At 38.9% G+C, this 15,832-nt stretch overlaps 1 protein-coding gene across 2 annotated transcripts in view; it reads right to left on the bottom strand.

Annotated features, from left to right (window-relative positions):
* The window catches only part of EDC4 (enhancer of mRNA decapping 4), a 1,121,437-nt gene that overhangs the window by 291,016 nt on the left and 814,589 nt on the right, over nucleotides 1–15,832 (bottom strand). For both annotated transcript variants that reach the window (XM_063945256.1, XM_063945257.1), the window contains one exon: nucleotides 2,752–2,867. In XM_063945256.1, coding sequence (XP_063801326.1) covers nucleotides 2,752–2,867 — 116 coding nt within the window. The remainder of the gene's footprint in view (nucleotides 1–2,751; nucleotides 2,868–15,832) is intronic.

Here is a 15,832-nt window from a genome sequence, read left to right on the forward strand (position 1 = left end):
ACACCCAGCGCTCAAATAACACTGGAAAAAATAAATGACCAGATAGCGCTTTTATATATATATATACAATCCAATTCCCAATGTGCTCCCCTCCTTTTTTTCCAGCCTGTGAAAGCGTTCAGCAGGGGAGAGACCGGGGAGCCAGCGTTCTCATGCAGCTTCTGTGGAGAAAATGGTGCTGGTTAGTGCTGAGGATCAAGCTCCGCCCCCCCCAACGGCGGGCTTCGGTCCCAGTGTAATTGTAATAAAATGGCGGTGGATCTGCGATTTACTGCCTCCGCAGCCTAATCATACTATATTGCCCAAAATTGAGGATTATTGCTGCCCAGGGCGTTCCCCCAGCACCCTGCACCCATCAGTGCTGTGCTGTGCAGTGTGTTGTGTCTGGGAGCACGAAGATCTGAAGTCTTCTGCCACCTGAGATGTCTTCTATCTTCTCATACTCACCCGGCTTCTATCTTCCGGCATCTGTGAGGAGGACGGGGCGCGGCTACAGGACGAACCCCAGGGTGAGACCTGTGTTCCGACTCCCTCTGGAGCTAATGGTGTCCAGTAGCCTAAGAAGCAGAGCCTATCAGTTTAGTAGGTCTGCTTCTCTCCCCTCAGTCCCACGATGCAGGGAGCCAGCAGGACTCCCTGAAAATAAAAAAACTAACAAAATTATTTTTCTACAGAAAACTCAGGAGAGCTCTCTGCAGTGTACCCTTTCTCCTCTGGGCACAGAATCTAACTGAGGTCTGGAGGAGGGGCATAGAGGGAGGAGCCAGTGCACACCCATAGGAAAAGTTCTTTTTAGGTGCCCATGTCTCCTGCGGAGCCCGTCTATACCCCATGGTCCTTACCGAGTCCCCAGCATCATCTAGGACGTAAGAGAAAATTGGTTTGGCCAAGGGTATGTCTACTACAGTATATACCAAAAAGATTGACCGCAATACCATCTTGCACAACAAAAGTTGTCATCCTACTAAAATTAAACGTGCTTTACCTCTCTCCCCAATCATACGCATTAAGATGAGTTGAGGGCAACAAAGGATAAAGTGTTGTTAATGGATTGCAATACTTTACTTGAAAAGAAAGTGACAAATACCTATAAACAGAAATTGCCCTCGGTGACTAGATTTAAAGGTCTGTCCCCAGCTATAAACTGCATCTCCAAGTCACATTGGCCAATTATTAATTCAGATAAGGATCTGGGTTAACAAAATACTGACCTTATGGCTTGCTATTCAAGATCATGTAATCTGTGTGATCATTTAGTTAAAACAGACATTTCAGGTTTTTCTAAATCTGAGCATACACATGAAGTAGTCAGTTTTTTTCTGAGCCAAAAGGTTTTTACCTTTTGGCTCAGAAAAAACCTGACTACTTCATGTGTGCTTGTACCACTTGTGGTTTTTTTTTTCTAACAGGTGACAAGTTTAACCATCCTAACACAGGAAAAGTCTTTCACATACGACATCATCTGACTTGTGAAAACTCATTTGTAATTTACCAGATAATTTGTCCCTGTGGTCTCAGTTATGTCAGAAAAACTAAACGTAAATTTAAAGAGAGAAAGTCTGCACATAGCTCATCAATAAGATCAGCCTTTGAGCGTGCAAGAAATGACCAACCTGTAGCACGCTATTTTGTTAATGCCAATCATAACCTGGCCAGTTAGTGCTATAGGATGATTGCCTACATTCCACCTTTGCGTAGGGGTGGTAATAGAGATAACATGCTGCTTAGAAAAGAATCTTTCTGGATTTAAAAGCTACAATTGATTCAACCTAAAGGGCTAAATGAGATGCTGCCGTTATGAAGTTTTGCATAGAATAAAATAATTTATCTTTATTCTATTCAATGGTACAGTGCGGTCTAATAATGTGTCATTACTGTAGAACTAACTCTCAGGCTGTCTAATTAGTAGGTTTATATTTTTTGTCATTCTCAGTATGTATGAAAAGGCCTGTGACCATGGTTAATAATTAATTATTAACCATGGTCACAGGCCTTTTCATGCTCCCCTGTGTAATCTCAATTGTTCTAAACCTGTGTCAGCTGCTCCTTAGTAATTTATCGGCTGTCAGGTGACTAGTATGCCTTTAAAAGCCATAAGATATGTGGCAGGCATACATTAAACTTAGTGGGCATATTTGCAGTTATATTATATGTGATACAGTTGCCAGGTTTTAATTCTTAAGGCTTTGTGATAGTGTAGGACCTGCATGAAGGTGGGGTACCGTGGAGCGGTATGCAGGCTTCCGTGCATTGGCCAATTCACTAACTAAACCCCTATCATTTATTTATTGATGTTGTGAGGACAAGTGAGCTTGCTATGGTGAGTGCTGAATTCTCTATTTGTATGTATTTGGGTAGGTGGCCATGGGCTGCATGCACCCCACCCTATGAGTGGTGAGTGCAGACACTGCACCCCGCTTCTGGGGTGGCCAGTGCTGTGGTTTTCTATATTTGTTTATCTATATATATATCTATATCTATCTATCTGCTATTACTAAGAGGGAGATGTACGAGGCCTTGAAAAGTGATACATTTTACGGTGATAAAGTAACAGCCAATCAGCTCCTAATTGCCATGTTACAGGCCGAGTTTAAAAAATTACAGTTAGAAAGTTTTGTTATCTACAGTAGGTTTATGTTAAAATTAGTATTGTTCTTTTATTTATATGGCACCGCAAGGGGTCCTCAGTGCCTTATGAAGTACATAAACAGTATGAATAAAACAAGATAAAGTTAATAAGATAAGAATTACCTTTGATTTAACCATCTTGGTGACATTCTCCTTAAGTGTTCCCTCCACAGAAGTTAGCTTTGATGTAATTGTGCTGTTCAGCTGCCCGGTGACTGGCTCCAGACTCTTAGTGATACCTTTATTACAAAGGACAAAAATGTCAATTCAAGTAAAAAATGCGTACAATAAAATCCTATTTCGACAATGATAAATGAATAAAATGCATCACCTTACATATGAAATACAACATAAAACAGGAAAATTAATTTTGTGCTGTCTAGGCAGCAGAGTGCATTTAATAGTACCTGAAGGTAACGAATACATCTTTTCCACTAGCCTTAAAAACACGGGTAAATGCGCGGGGGCGCGCACTTACCCGTGTAAGCCGGGTTGGTGAGCGCTGTGGGAAAGGGGGCTGTAGCATGGGTTGCAGCCGTGTCAGGCTCCCGGCCGCGACCCATGCTACAGGTGGAAAAGGGGTATTATCTATTTCAAAAGGGAGGGAAAGTCCTTGGCAAAAGCTTTGGCTTCCAATTACTAGTCATCTGCTGACAGACCAGTAATTTCAAAATCAGAACATTGACTGATAGTCATAAAGTATGCAAGAGAACTGTATTCTCCCACTTAAGACAAAAAAAAAAATCATACTTTTCAGCTCAATGTACCATTAGAAGCATACAATTAGATAAAAAAAAATAACAAAAAACTTAGTGAGTTAGTCTAATTTAAACGGGTAAACAATATTCCTTTTACGTGTTTGCACAAAGATGACTGCTTTAATTGAACAGGTAAAACTGATACATATTACAACACAATTGTCACTGATTTATAAGAGCAATCACAAATATTCAAGATTTGGTAACTGAAACTATCCTATATTTCACCCTGTGCAGCACGGGATACGGTCATTAGGTCGACAGCACTTAGGTCGACCACTATTGATCAACATGCATTAGGTCGACATGGTCACTATGTCGACACAGTTATTAGGTCGACATGTACAAGGTCAACATGGGAAAAGTTTGAAATTAGTTTTTCACATTTTTTATTTTACCTTTTTCATACTTTACGATCCACATGGACTACGATTGTGAATGGTAACTTGTGCTGAGCGCAGCGAGGCACCTTGCACTTAGCATGGGGAGCGAAGCGAGCCATGCGAGGGGACACAGTGCACTAACTGAGGTTCCCCGTCACTTTACAGACAATACACCAAAAAATGACAAAAAGTCAAAAAACACTGCATGTCGACCTAGTGACCATGTCGACCTAATGCATGTCGACCAATAGTGGTCGATCTAATTACCCAAAATCATGCAACACATTCCCTGTATATTGGATAAATACACTTATTTTGTCTAACTAAAATAATTTCATAACGTTAAGGATTTTAAGCATAATTACTCTGTAGCAAAATTCAGTAAAAAAATGTTACAACTGTAACTTTAATATACACATATACATCCAGAAGGCGCCAAAGAAATTTAATTGCACCTCCACAGCAGCATAGTGTTTCTGCAAATAATTTTCAAACATAATATATGCAATGGATGATCTGAGCAATACAGGAGCTGTTAAATGGACAGGCAAATAAATAAACAGTTGCGGGACTCATAGCAAAATTTTGAAGGGCCCCTCCATGTACTGGCTAAGAATAATAATAATAAAATAAAATACACATATACTCATTGTGCTTTGACAAGTGAGGAAGCCCCTCCAATTTTGGGCACTACAGTAATAGCACGCCATATACATATTAATACATATATTACAGTGCCTATGTCTTCGATCTAAACTAAAACATACACCTCAAATTACCATTGAAAAGGAAATAAAATTGTGTTCCACTACCCTAAGCAGGGAAAAAATAATATATATATATATATATATATATATATATACACACACACACACACACACACACACACACACACACACACACACACACACACACAGTATATATCTATATTACAAGCTGATCTAAAGTGTTTTCTGACAGAGGTGTATTTACAAAGTCCATTGTCTGAGTATATGAGACCAAACAAGACAAGTGTTTGTAGTTAGACATACTGTATGTCAACATTAGGACAATGGTACACAATTGCGCCTGAATATGTGGTGGTAATGGTTGTAATACTAAATGACAAGTATACACTGTATATATGAAGAATAAGTGTATTTATTCTAAAACAAAATGACAGAAAGAGAATAAATGGAAAAAGATGTGAAAAAATAGAAAATTAATACATTAATGAAAGAGTGTATATATATATATATATGTATATGAAAGAATTCTATACATATGTATACTTTGGTCCGCAGTCCAGTACAATAGAGTGTGGCGTCCCACCTCGTTTAATTGTGCTCAAACTTCTACCACAATGTGTGGAGGGGTATATACAACACAGTCCCAGAGGAGCTCGTTCAGTAATATATGGGGGTCACGGTCAAAGAGTCTGTTGCAGCAGCTTGATCCTGTCTTGAGAGGGAGGGGGGGGTGAGGTGATCTTCTGACGGTGCTAGCAAATGAAGGGGTACCCCAGGTGGCTATGCGGGAGGGATGAGTTGCAGGAGATAGGTAATTATTGGCTCTGGACTCGCCGCTCTCTGACTCGGTCTGTGGCTGCGGAAGGCGCCCGTGTAGACAGGCGTCTGCCGCCGGCCAGATCCGAGGAGTGCGGTCGTGTCTCTGGGGGGGAAAGTGTCACTGACTTCGAGACCCGGAGCGGGACTGTCCGCAGTGCACCTCCCCACTTACAGAGCCCTTACCTTGTTCTTCTGTGCTCGATTCCCAACTTCCGCTGTCACCTTGCTTCCTTGTCAGTCTTGCAGCTTTTCGTCCGGTTTCACTTTCACTTTCCTGTACCTCGCGGTCACGTGACCTGTTCCTGTTCCTCAGCAGTCTTCAGCGCCGTGGGTGATGAATGTGTCCAGAAATAGAGAGCTCTGCTGTGTTGAATATGATTAAGGCAGTCTGTTTGAAACGGTGTCCTGTTAGCTCCTACGCGTGTCGACCTCTCTAGGTCTTCCTCAGGGAGTCTATGAGTGCCATATTCAGTGTGGGCTATTTATGCCCATACTTGCTTATGTCATAGAAAAGGGGGCGTGTTTCTCGAATTATAATGGGGATTTGTTATATAACGACTATACAGACAATCATACAATAAAAAGAATATACAAGGAAAGAATGGGATACAGAAAAACAATAATAATAGTAATAGTAAACAAAACAAGCAAAAATGATATATGTAATAGGTATAACGACCATAAAGAATGATTTTTGAGACTGAATCATTAGTGAATATTGGGAAATGATGAGAGTTCGTTTCTGGTGAATTTATTAGTTGTGTGAGAATTTTCTGTTACTACATTTGGAGGTAGTGACAGTCTGTGGTTTGTGGGTTAAAAGTTGATAAATGGGGTTATGGACAATCCGAAGATTATGAATAAAACCTAATTGGGATAAAAAGTGAAAAATTTTGTTATGTAAACACAATATTTTAATATATTATTAATTATTAACCCATTAGTAAAACTTATTGTATGCGGAAAAATTATCTGTGTTTTGGTATATTTCACTGCAAAATTGGTTACATGGTGTAAAATTAAATTTGCTAGGCTCTAATGACTTGACCCACCAAAATGTACGCTAATAGGGCTTGATGGCTTAGCTTATTAATTTTCTATTTTTTCACATCTTTTTCCATTTATTCTCTTTCTGTCATTTTGTTTTAGAATAAATACACTTATTCTTCATATATACAGTGTATACTTGTCATTTAGTATTACAACCATTACCACCACATATTCAGGCGCAATTGTGTACCCTTATGTTATATATCTTTAAAGAGGTATTGGGTTTAACCTCCACCACAATTTTGCTGCCACAGCGTTTATCCACACAAGTAGAGCGCTGGATACAATTTGTTCATAATTCATTTCTCAAACCCAGTATCCAGCAGCACCTTGTATGGGTATTCTAGAACTTAGAAAAGACAGAGCCACTAGGGCAGATATCATTTTCACTAATTTAGAACACACCACTGCAACACATAACAGTTTGAACAAGTTCTGTGATATCTTTCTAAGGGTAGAGAGATTAGCAACGAGAGAATCCAAAATTTGGTGGGACAATAAAACATTGCAATGGTATCTATCACAACGAATTATACCAAAAGGCCTGAAAATTAAGAAAGCCCCGACACATAGTAGAGAGGACCCACAATTCATGGAAAAATGGAACAACATCCTGCATGACTGCTCCACACAGCTAATTAAATTGATTGTGAACACACATGAGACTGAACTAATAAAATTAGGCACAGAAATAGAGTCACTACAGACAGCTTTGGATGAACACAAACACGATAAGGATTTCCAACAATTAGAAGCAATTTCAAAAAACAGACTGAAAAGGGTAGAGGAAGAAACCATAGCTACAAAAAAATCCAAGATCCTGAGGGATAAAATAGGGAAAACTAAACCAGACAAGAAACCCAACAATAAACAGAAATCAATCCCGGCCTTACTCAATACACCAACAAAGACTAAGACACACAAACGTGAAAGGATACCCAAAATTACACCCATCTATAAAAGATTGAATCTCACCTACCAAGAGTACATGACAAAACTACACAAGAAAGCTTCAGGCCCCAAAAAAGAAATCACTTATCATAAAACAAGCAATGAGAGTCTAGACAACTCAATTTTAGAGAGCACTTTAGATACTGACTTTTCAACTTACAGTATTGAAGAGGACCTTGAATATGAAAGACTAGCCAGAGTGTCATTAGAAAAAGGCTTCCAAGTTTCAATAAATTTGGAAGACATACCTCTGAATGAGAATTTAGAAACACAGACCATTGAGCAGACATATAACAAGACATGTGCAGACCATTTTTTAGTAAAAAGGGCAGGAATCCTGTCCTGCGACATGAATCAGGTAACACCAAACAAACGAAAGTTGGAGGACCTAGACGAGGATGTAGAGGAGGTAGGAATAGGAAGACACAAGAGAAACAATTACCAGAAATAGGAACCAAAGGAATTTTTAATTTGAGCACAGTTACATTAAAAGATGAACACATATCACTGTTGAACAAGGGGCTCAAGTTCGCACCAACTAAACAGCTGAATAAATTTGAAACATATCTAGACTTGCACAAATTTACAAGAAAACTAACCCTCGCCAAGTATTACAACAAAGGATCTGTCGCATACACAGAACATAAGGAACCAGACAAAACATACAAACATTCAGATCTGAAACCGAAATCCAACTTCTATCCGCAACACATGAGGGGTTCCTTCATTGATACATTTGAACAGTTGGTAACACGTGACATAGATAGACTAGAAACCAAACCAAGGAACATAAATATAACAACAACAGAAAGGAACGCACTCAAGGATCTAGGTAACAACAGAGACCTAGTAATTAAACCTGCGGACAAAGGGGGGGGAATAGTCTTGTTGGACAAGAAGGACTACACAACAGAGTCACTCAGAATTCTTAATGATAAAAGTACATATGAAACATTGACCCAAGACCCTACAGGCGAATATAAGAAATGCTTAGACAAATTATTAAAAGAGGGATTAGAACTAGGCATATTGACTAAAAAAGAACATGCTTTTATCCAAATTGACAATCCCATACTCCCTGTATTTTATTACCTACCAAAAGTACATAAAAACATATCCAACCCACCCGGCCGCCCAATTATATCAGGAATAGGTTCACTCACATCAAATTTGTCTCAGTATATCGATTCATACCTACAGCCATACGTCAAAACACAGAAATCATATATACAAGATACAACAGACATCATCAAGACTTTGGGCAACATCACTTGGTCAGAAGATTTTTGGATCTGCACAAGTGATGTTACCTCTCTATATACCATCATAGATCAGAAACAGGGTCTAGATGCAGTGAATCACTTTCTTTCATTGGACTCGACTTTGGACTCAAGACAAACCATCTTCATCTTGGAATGCATACAATTCATTCTACAACACAATAACTTTTGGTTTAATGACATCCATTACAGACAGACTACAGGCACAGCTATGGGGACTAGGTTTGCTCCAAGTTATGCCAACTTGTTCATGAGTAGGTGGGAGGACACCAATATCTGGTGTGGTCATGAATTTGGAGCAAACCTAGTCCTCTGGCGAAGATATATAGACGACATCATTTTAATTTGGCAAGGCACAGAAGAAAAATTACTAGAATTCCTGACATACATCAATACAAACGACAATAATTTAGTATTTACCACAAACTATAGTCGATCCACAGTAAACTTCCTGGACATCAATGTATTTGTGGAGAATTCCACAATATACACAAAGACATATCAGAAGAGCGTAGATGTCAACAGTTATATTCTGAATACTAGTGGACATCATCCCAATTGGTTACGAAGCATCCTACTAGGCCAATTTAAAAGACTGAGGAGAAACTGTACTAAACTTGAAGATTTTGAGCGACAAGCAGGGGAAATGAAAAACCAGTTTATAGAGAAAGGCTACAAGAGGGAGATACTTGAAAAAGATCTACAAATAGCCACACAAGTCGAAAGAGACACCCTCCTGACTTACAAACACAAAGAGACATCAAGTGAAGACTTTAAGACAGTCTTCCTGACACAATTCAGTACCAATAATAGACAACTTGAAAAAATCCTGTCCAAACATTGAAGATAACCTTTTAGCTGACACCCTGTCCTCTAGGCCAAAAGTAGTCTATAGAAGAGCACCAGATTTAAAATCCAAACTCTCACATAGTCATCTCAGTAAGACAGAAGTGGTACAGACTACTTTAACAGGACAAAAACTAAGCAAGGGTTTTTTTCATTGTGGCTCTTGCAGTTACTGTAAAACACACGAAGTTAGCACCAAGAAAACCATTAGCTTTGAATCTAACATAACTGGAGAAAGGTTTGAAATACAAGAACACATCTCGTGCCAAAGCAAGGGAGTGATATACCTCATTGAATGCCCATGCCGACTACAGTATGTAGGCAGAACTGTAAGACCACTGAAAACTAGGATATCCGAACACATTAGGAATGTAAGGAAGGGACTAGAAACACACAACTTGTCCAATCACTTCAAAGAAACACATGAGAGGAACCCGGCAGGGATGAAAATCTTGGGGATCAAACTAGTGTCACCCAATTGGAGGGGAGGGGATTTTATTAAACAAATTAATAAAGAAGAGTTGAGGTGGATCTACACCCTAAAAACGCTGAAACCACGGGGCCTCAATCTAGACAATGAGGTGAGATCAGTAATCATGAACTAATATCGTACATGGATTTGCTTCATATTTGCTAAGCCATCAAGCCCTATTAGCGTACATTTTGGTGGGTCAAGTCATTAGAGCCTAGCAAATTTAATTTTACACCATGTAACCAATTTTGCAGTGAAATATACCAAAACACAGATAATTTTTCCGCATACAATAAGTTTTACTAATGGGTTAATAATTAATAATATATTAACATATTGTGTTTACATAACAAAATTTTTCACTTTTTATCCCAATTAGGTTTTATTCATAATCTTCGGATTGTCCATAACCCCATTTATCAACTTTTAACCCACAAACCACAGACTGTCACTACCTCCAAATGTAGTAACAGAAAATTCTCACACAACTAATAAATTCACCAGAAACGAACTCTCATCATTTCCCAATATTCACTAATGATTCAGTCTCAAAAATCATTCTTTATGGTCGTTATACCTTTTACATATATCATTTTTGCTTGTTTTGTTTACTATTACTATTATTATTGTTTTTCTATATCCCATTCTTTCCTTGTATATTCTTTTTATTGTATGATTGTCTGTATAGTCGTTATATAACAAATCCCCATTATAATTCGAGAAACACGCCCCCTTTTCTATGACATAAGCAAGTATGGGCATAAATAGCCCACACTGAATATGGCACTCATAGACTCCCTGAGGAAGACCTAGAAAGGTCGACACGCGTAGGAGCTAACAGGACACCGTTTCAAACAGACTGCCTTAATCATATTCAACACAGCAGAGCTCTCTATTTCTGGACACATTCATCACCCACGGCGCTGAAGACTGCTGAGGAACAGGAACAGGTCACGTGACCGCGAGGTACAGGAAAGTGAAAGTGAAACCGGACGAAAAGCTGCAAGACTGACAAGGAAGCAAGGTGACAGCGGAAGTTGGGAATCGAGCACAGAAGAACAAGGTAAGGGCTCTGTAAGTGGGGAGGTGCACTGCGGACAGTCCCGCTCCGGGTCTCGAAGTCAGTGACACTTTCCCCCCCAGAGACACGACCGCACTCCTCGGATCTGGCCGGCGGCAGACGCCTGTCTACACGGGCGCCTTCCGCAGCCACAGACCGAGTCAGAGAGCGGCGAGTCCAGAGCCAATAATTACCTATCTCCTGCAACTCATCCCTCCCGCATAGCCACCTGGGGTACCCCTTCATTTGCTAGCACCGTCAGAAGATCACCTCACCCCCCCTCCCTCTCAAGACAGGATCAAGCTGCTGCAACAGACTCTTTGACCGTGACCCCCATATATTACTGAACGAGCTCCTCTGGGACTGTGTTGTATATACCCCTCCACACATTGTGGTAGAAGTTTGAGCACAATTAAACGAGGTGGGACGCCACACTCTATTGTACTGGACTGCGGACCAAAGTATACATATGTATAGAATTCTTTCATATACATATATATATATATATATATATATATACACACACACACTCTTTCATTAATGTATTAATTTTCTATTTTTTCACATCTTTTTCCATTTATTCTCTTTCTGTCATTTTGTTTTAGAATAAATACACTTATTCTTCATATATACAGTGTATACTTGTCATTTAGTATTACAACCATTACCACCACATATTCAGGCGCAATTGTGTACCCTTATGTTATATATCTTTAAAGAGGTATTGGGTTTAACCTCCACCACAATTTTGCTGCCACAGCGTTTATCCACACAAGTAGAGCGCTGGATACAATTTGTTCATAATTAGGACAATGGTGTTCACCTTGTGTCCTAAATCCATAAAATCCATGTTAATCATTGTATACAATATGCTATTTCTAACACTCAAAATTTAGGCAACAGTGCCCCCTACTGTTTTTTTTTTTTTTTTTTTTAGCATTTATGTACTGTATATTTCATAATTTGATCTTTGTACTTATGAAATTGCTGATTCGTGCATTTTCCAGTCTATATAAACTGGAACCAGTCAGTGTTAATTAGCCTCATATGCCTGGATGAAACACTTGACTGCAGAAAATGCCAGGATGATCTGAATATAACTCTAGATGCAGAGGGCAGGACTCCTGAGTTTTCTTGTGTGATTGCTGTATTGAACATCTGCTGAATTGATCAATAACATTAGCTAAGTATACATTAAATTCATATTTATATATTCAAGTTATATGTTGAAGTACTTTTCTGGGAATCCACCCATCTGGGTTTCCTCGAACTTAACCCACCTGCACCATCGATTTGAGGAATTCCAAATTTTTGAATTATTTGTTGAAACAAGTCCTTGCTCAATTTACCTTCTCTGCATCAATCTTATATTGACTGAAGTACTGTAATCTGCTGCATTGTTGCTCTTTCCCACTACATTAAATACGTACGTTAAAGGATTAAAGCTTTAAAGCTTCTTTAAGATTTAAAGCTTATTTACATGAATGTTGATATTGATCACCATGTGTCTGTTATTGGGGCTTAATTGTTGTGTAAGGCGACTACAACAGTCTGATTGCTTGAAAATATCTTTAGATGGTTTGCTTTATTTAAGGCGGTATCCTACTATCTTCAATGCGATTTTGGCTCTTAAAAAACAGATGGCTATCATGATTAAATGACCGATGGTCATTATCGCAGTATTCAATTAGAGGTAATTTTCAGCGACAAAATTGGACCCGCAATCGCATAAAAACACATGGATAAATCCGGGTGCTTTAGCATAATCCCTGATAAGTGATGGCAGCAAAAGATAACAGCCAGCATCAAGGCTACTAGGATAGCTCCTCACGATGCTGTTAGCAGCGGTAAAGTACCGCTGTAAATATGATACCGCCCTTAAAGCTATACGGATGTTTTGCACATTACATTGCTGTTACCTCCAATACATTGCTGTTACCTCCAAGATGTTTACATGCAGTATCTTTTCCTTTGGACTGCATACAAACTTAATTGAATTGTTTTGTAGATGTGCACCCCAAGCTTTTGGAGCTCAAATCTGTTAACTCAGTCTGTTCAGGTGTTGAGAGTGGCACCCCCCCTTTCTGCTAATGTCTGATCTTCCAGACCAGAGATTTTTTTGTTATGTGCCAGTCTCAGCGGTTTATCCAGAATACTGTACCTGGAGAGCAAATCCATCCATTAAGAACTTGAAAACACCTATTAGAGAGAGAGAGGAAATATTCCGAGTAGCTCGACACCTTGCCTCACTGAAAAGTAGAGACTGGATATATTTTTTGTTTCCCCAAAATAGGGGCGGTAATGTTTTATGTAAAACAAGCATCATCCTTTGCTGGGGTTTTATTCAAATTAAAAGAAACACACTGTGAGATGGGACATGGAGAAGGGACACCGTTGCCTTCTGTAATGTATAAGTGCCATGGGAGCCACACCACAACAGGAGAGGAGAGAGCAGAAGAATATGTAGCCTCCCTAGTCTCCATTTCAAAGTGGAATTGGGGTTTGGAGATTACTTTTCTCGAAGGGGCAAAGGGGGGAAGAGAGAGAAGGGGATTTCCAGCGTTCAGCAACAGTGGCTCTAGCGGATATCAGAATGTGACTTAACACATAGCGGGAGGATTTAGTAACAATAGGATACCAATGCAAAATATCTAAGGAAAGTTCTGGAGTTAAATGAAGTCCAATAACATCTTGTATAAAATCAAACACTTCATTCCAACAAAATAAAAGTAAAACAGGGCAATCCCAGAAAACATGAAAGATAGTACCTTTGGAGTGACACAGACACCAACAAAATTTAGAAGTATCAGGCCATATTCTTGTGTAGTGTAGAAAGGGTAAAATACAATCTATTTAATAATTTAATATGCATTTCAACGTGATTAGTGCACATAGATACTGAAAAAGAGGAAATATTAGTTTCCCATTGTTTTAGAGTAAATGTATGTTGAAGGTCAGTCTCCCAATTAAGCTGGGATGAGGTTTTAACCATACAAACCGGGAAGCAAGTAAGCTATACCAGTAGGATATTGCACCATGGGGTGAAGATTTAAGCAATCTATTCAAAATACGTTCAGAGGGAACTTGAAAAACCTTAGGATTAGTGGTCAATCCATCCAGTGTTTAAGTTAAAGATAATAGAGCCAAGCTGATGGTTCTAATGTAAATTTAGTAGACAACTCAGTAGGATAGAAGTTGAGGAAAAACCATCAGCGAGGGATTCAATACCCAGGCGTCTCCAGTAGGAGATATATAAATGGGGCAATACTTTGTCTAATGCTAGTAAAGATATATTCATAGTAGGAAGAGTAATGTAAAGGGGGAACTAGAAATACTTGCTGCTAGCAAACAGTATGATATTATATGACAATATTTGGGAGGTAAACTCTGGCGCAATGAGATATTAAGGTCAGCCCAATCAGAACCCTTGATACCTGCCCAACTACAGGTAAACATAAGCAGATTACAGAAAAAATAACAGGGAAATGATCAAAGGCACCCACAATTGCAAAAGGTAAACAGTGAAAAAAATATATAAAAATTATTTTACAATGAAATAAATATGTAAAAATTATTATTATACAATACGGTGCAGGTTTCCCCAACACAATCCTTGGATTGCTCGTAGAAAGTTAAGTATCCACGGGAGACATGTACCGGAAAAGAAAAACAAAGATTCCAATGTGTAGTATTATTGGAAAAATTCTGTCTAGTGATGGGTGTAAACAGAGCCCTGGTGATTCAACTTGATAGAAGAGAGGACAGGTTCTCACCACCAATTCTATAGCAACTGTCACGTACCAAAACTCACTTAAATAGTGATGTAGTAAAGCATATAAAAGGTATCTTTATCTAGTGAATATTACTTCAATTCATCTAGGCACAGTGTACCATCACTCACGTGTATGGAAGATTTGATCCACATATAAAGGTATCTTTCAATCACGATCCAACCCAGTGGATAGGCAAAAAATAAGTTTTCTTTTTATTGATAAAAATTTCCAATTGACATTTACATAAATCATAAAAAGAGCAAGATGACTTCCTATATACCTGAAAAGCAAAAAAAAAAGGGGGGGGGGGGGGGGGGGAATGCAGCAGATGGAAACTGTTACAACAATGGGAAGTCCGGAATACCCAATGTGCATTAACCCCAGTATACCTCACATGATAGTGCAGACAGTCAAACTTGCTTTAAAGATAAAATGTTGAATTGTAAAAAAATCCACTCTCAGCTTCCACCAACGACGTTTCAACCATTGAGGTCTTTTTCAAGGTGTGTAAGCCGAGTGTGGACTAGGTGCTATTTAAACCCATGGTACAGGAAATGAGCTGTCACAATGCATGATGGGATTCACAGACTAAATCATAAATTTATACCTTATAAAATTAGTAAACATGCTGTGGGTACCGCTAAACTCCAGAAGTGTATCTGTAATGAAAAAGGATCCTTATAAACCGTACTGAGCAACTTAAAAAGCAAAAACCGCTGGACCGGAAGTCTCCACGGTCCGCTCCACCCGACCGGAAACGCGGTTTGCGTTCCACCGGACCGGAAGTGCGTTCCACCTATACGAAAATGTGGTCCACACTTCACCATTCCAAATGCACATGCGCTTAAATAAACTGGGAAGTGGTGTGCATAAAAAGGCACACCACTCAAATAACAATGTCTCATTTCTTCGACAATATTACTTAATAGAAACATATGGTACATGATAAAAACATATGATAATACCAAATATAGACAACTTCCTATGTCTAGTTTCACATAGGAATAAATACAAATAAAGAAGTATGAAAACTTAGCATTGGAGAAAGAGATAAAAATAATCAAAAACTTATGAATATAATATA

The sequence above is a fragment of the Pseudophryne corroboree genome, chromosome 11 (assembly GCF_028390025.1).
Source record: "Pseudophryne corroboree isolate aPseCor3 chromosome 11, aPseCor3.hap2, whole genome shotgun sequence".
NCBI classification, from domain to species: Eukaryota; Metazoa; Chordata; class Amphibia; order Anura; family Myobatrachidae; genus Pseudophryne; species Pseudophryne corroboree.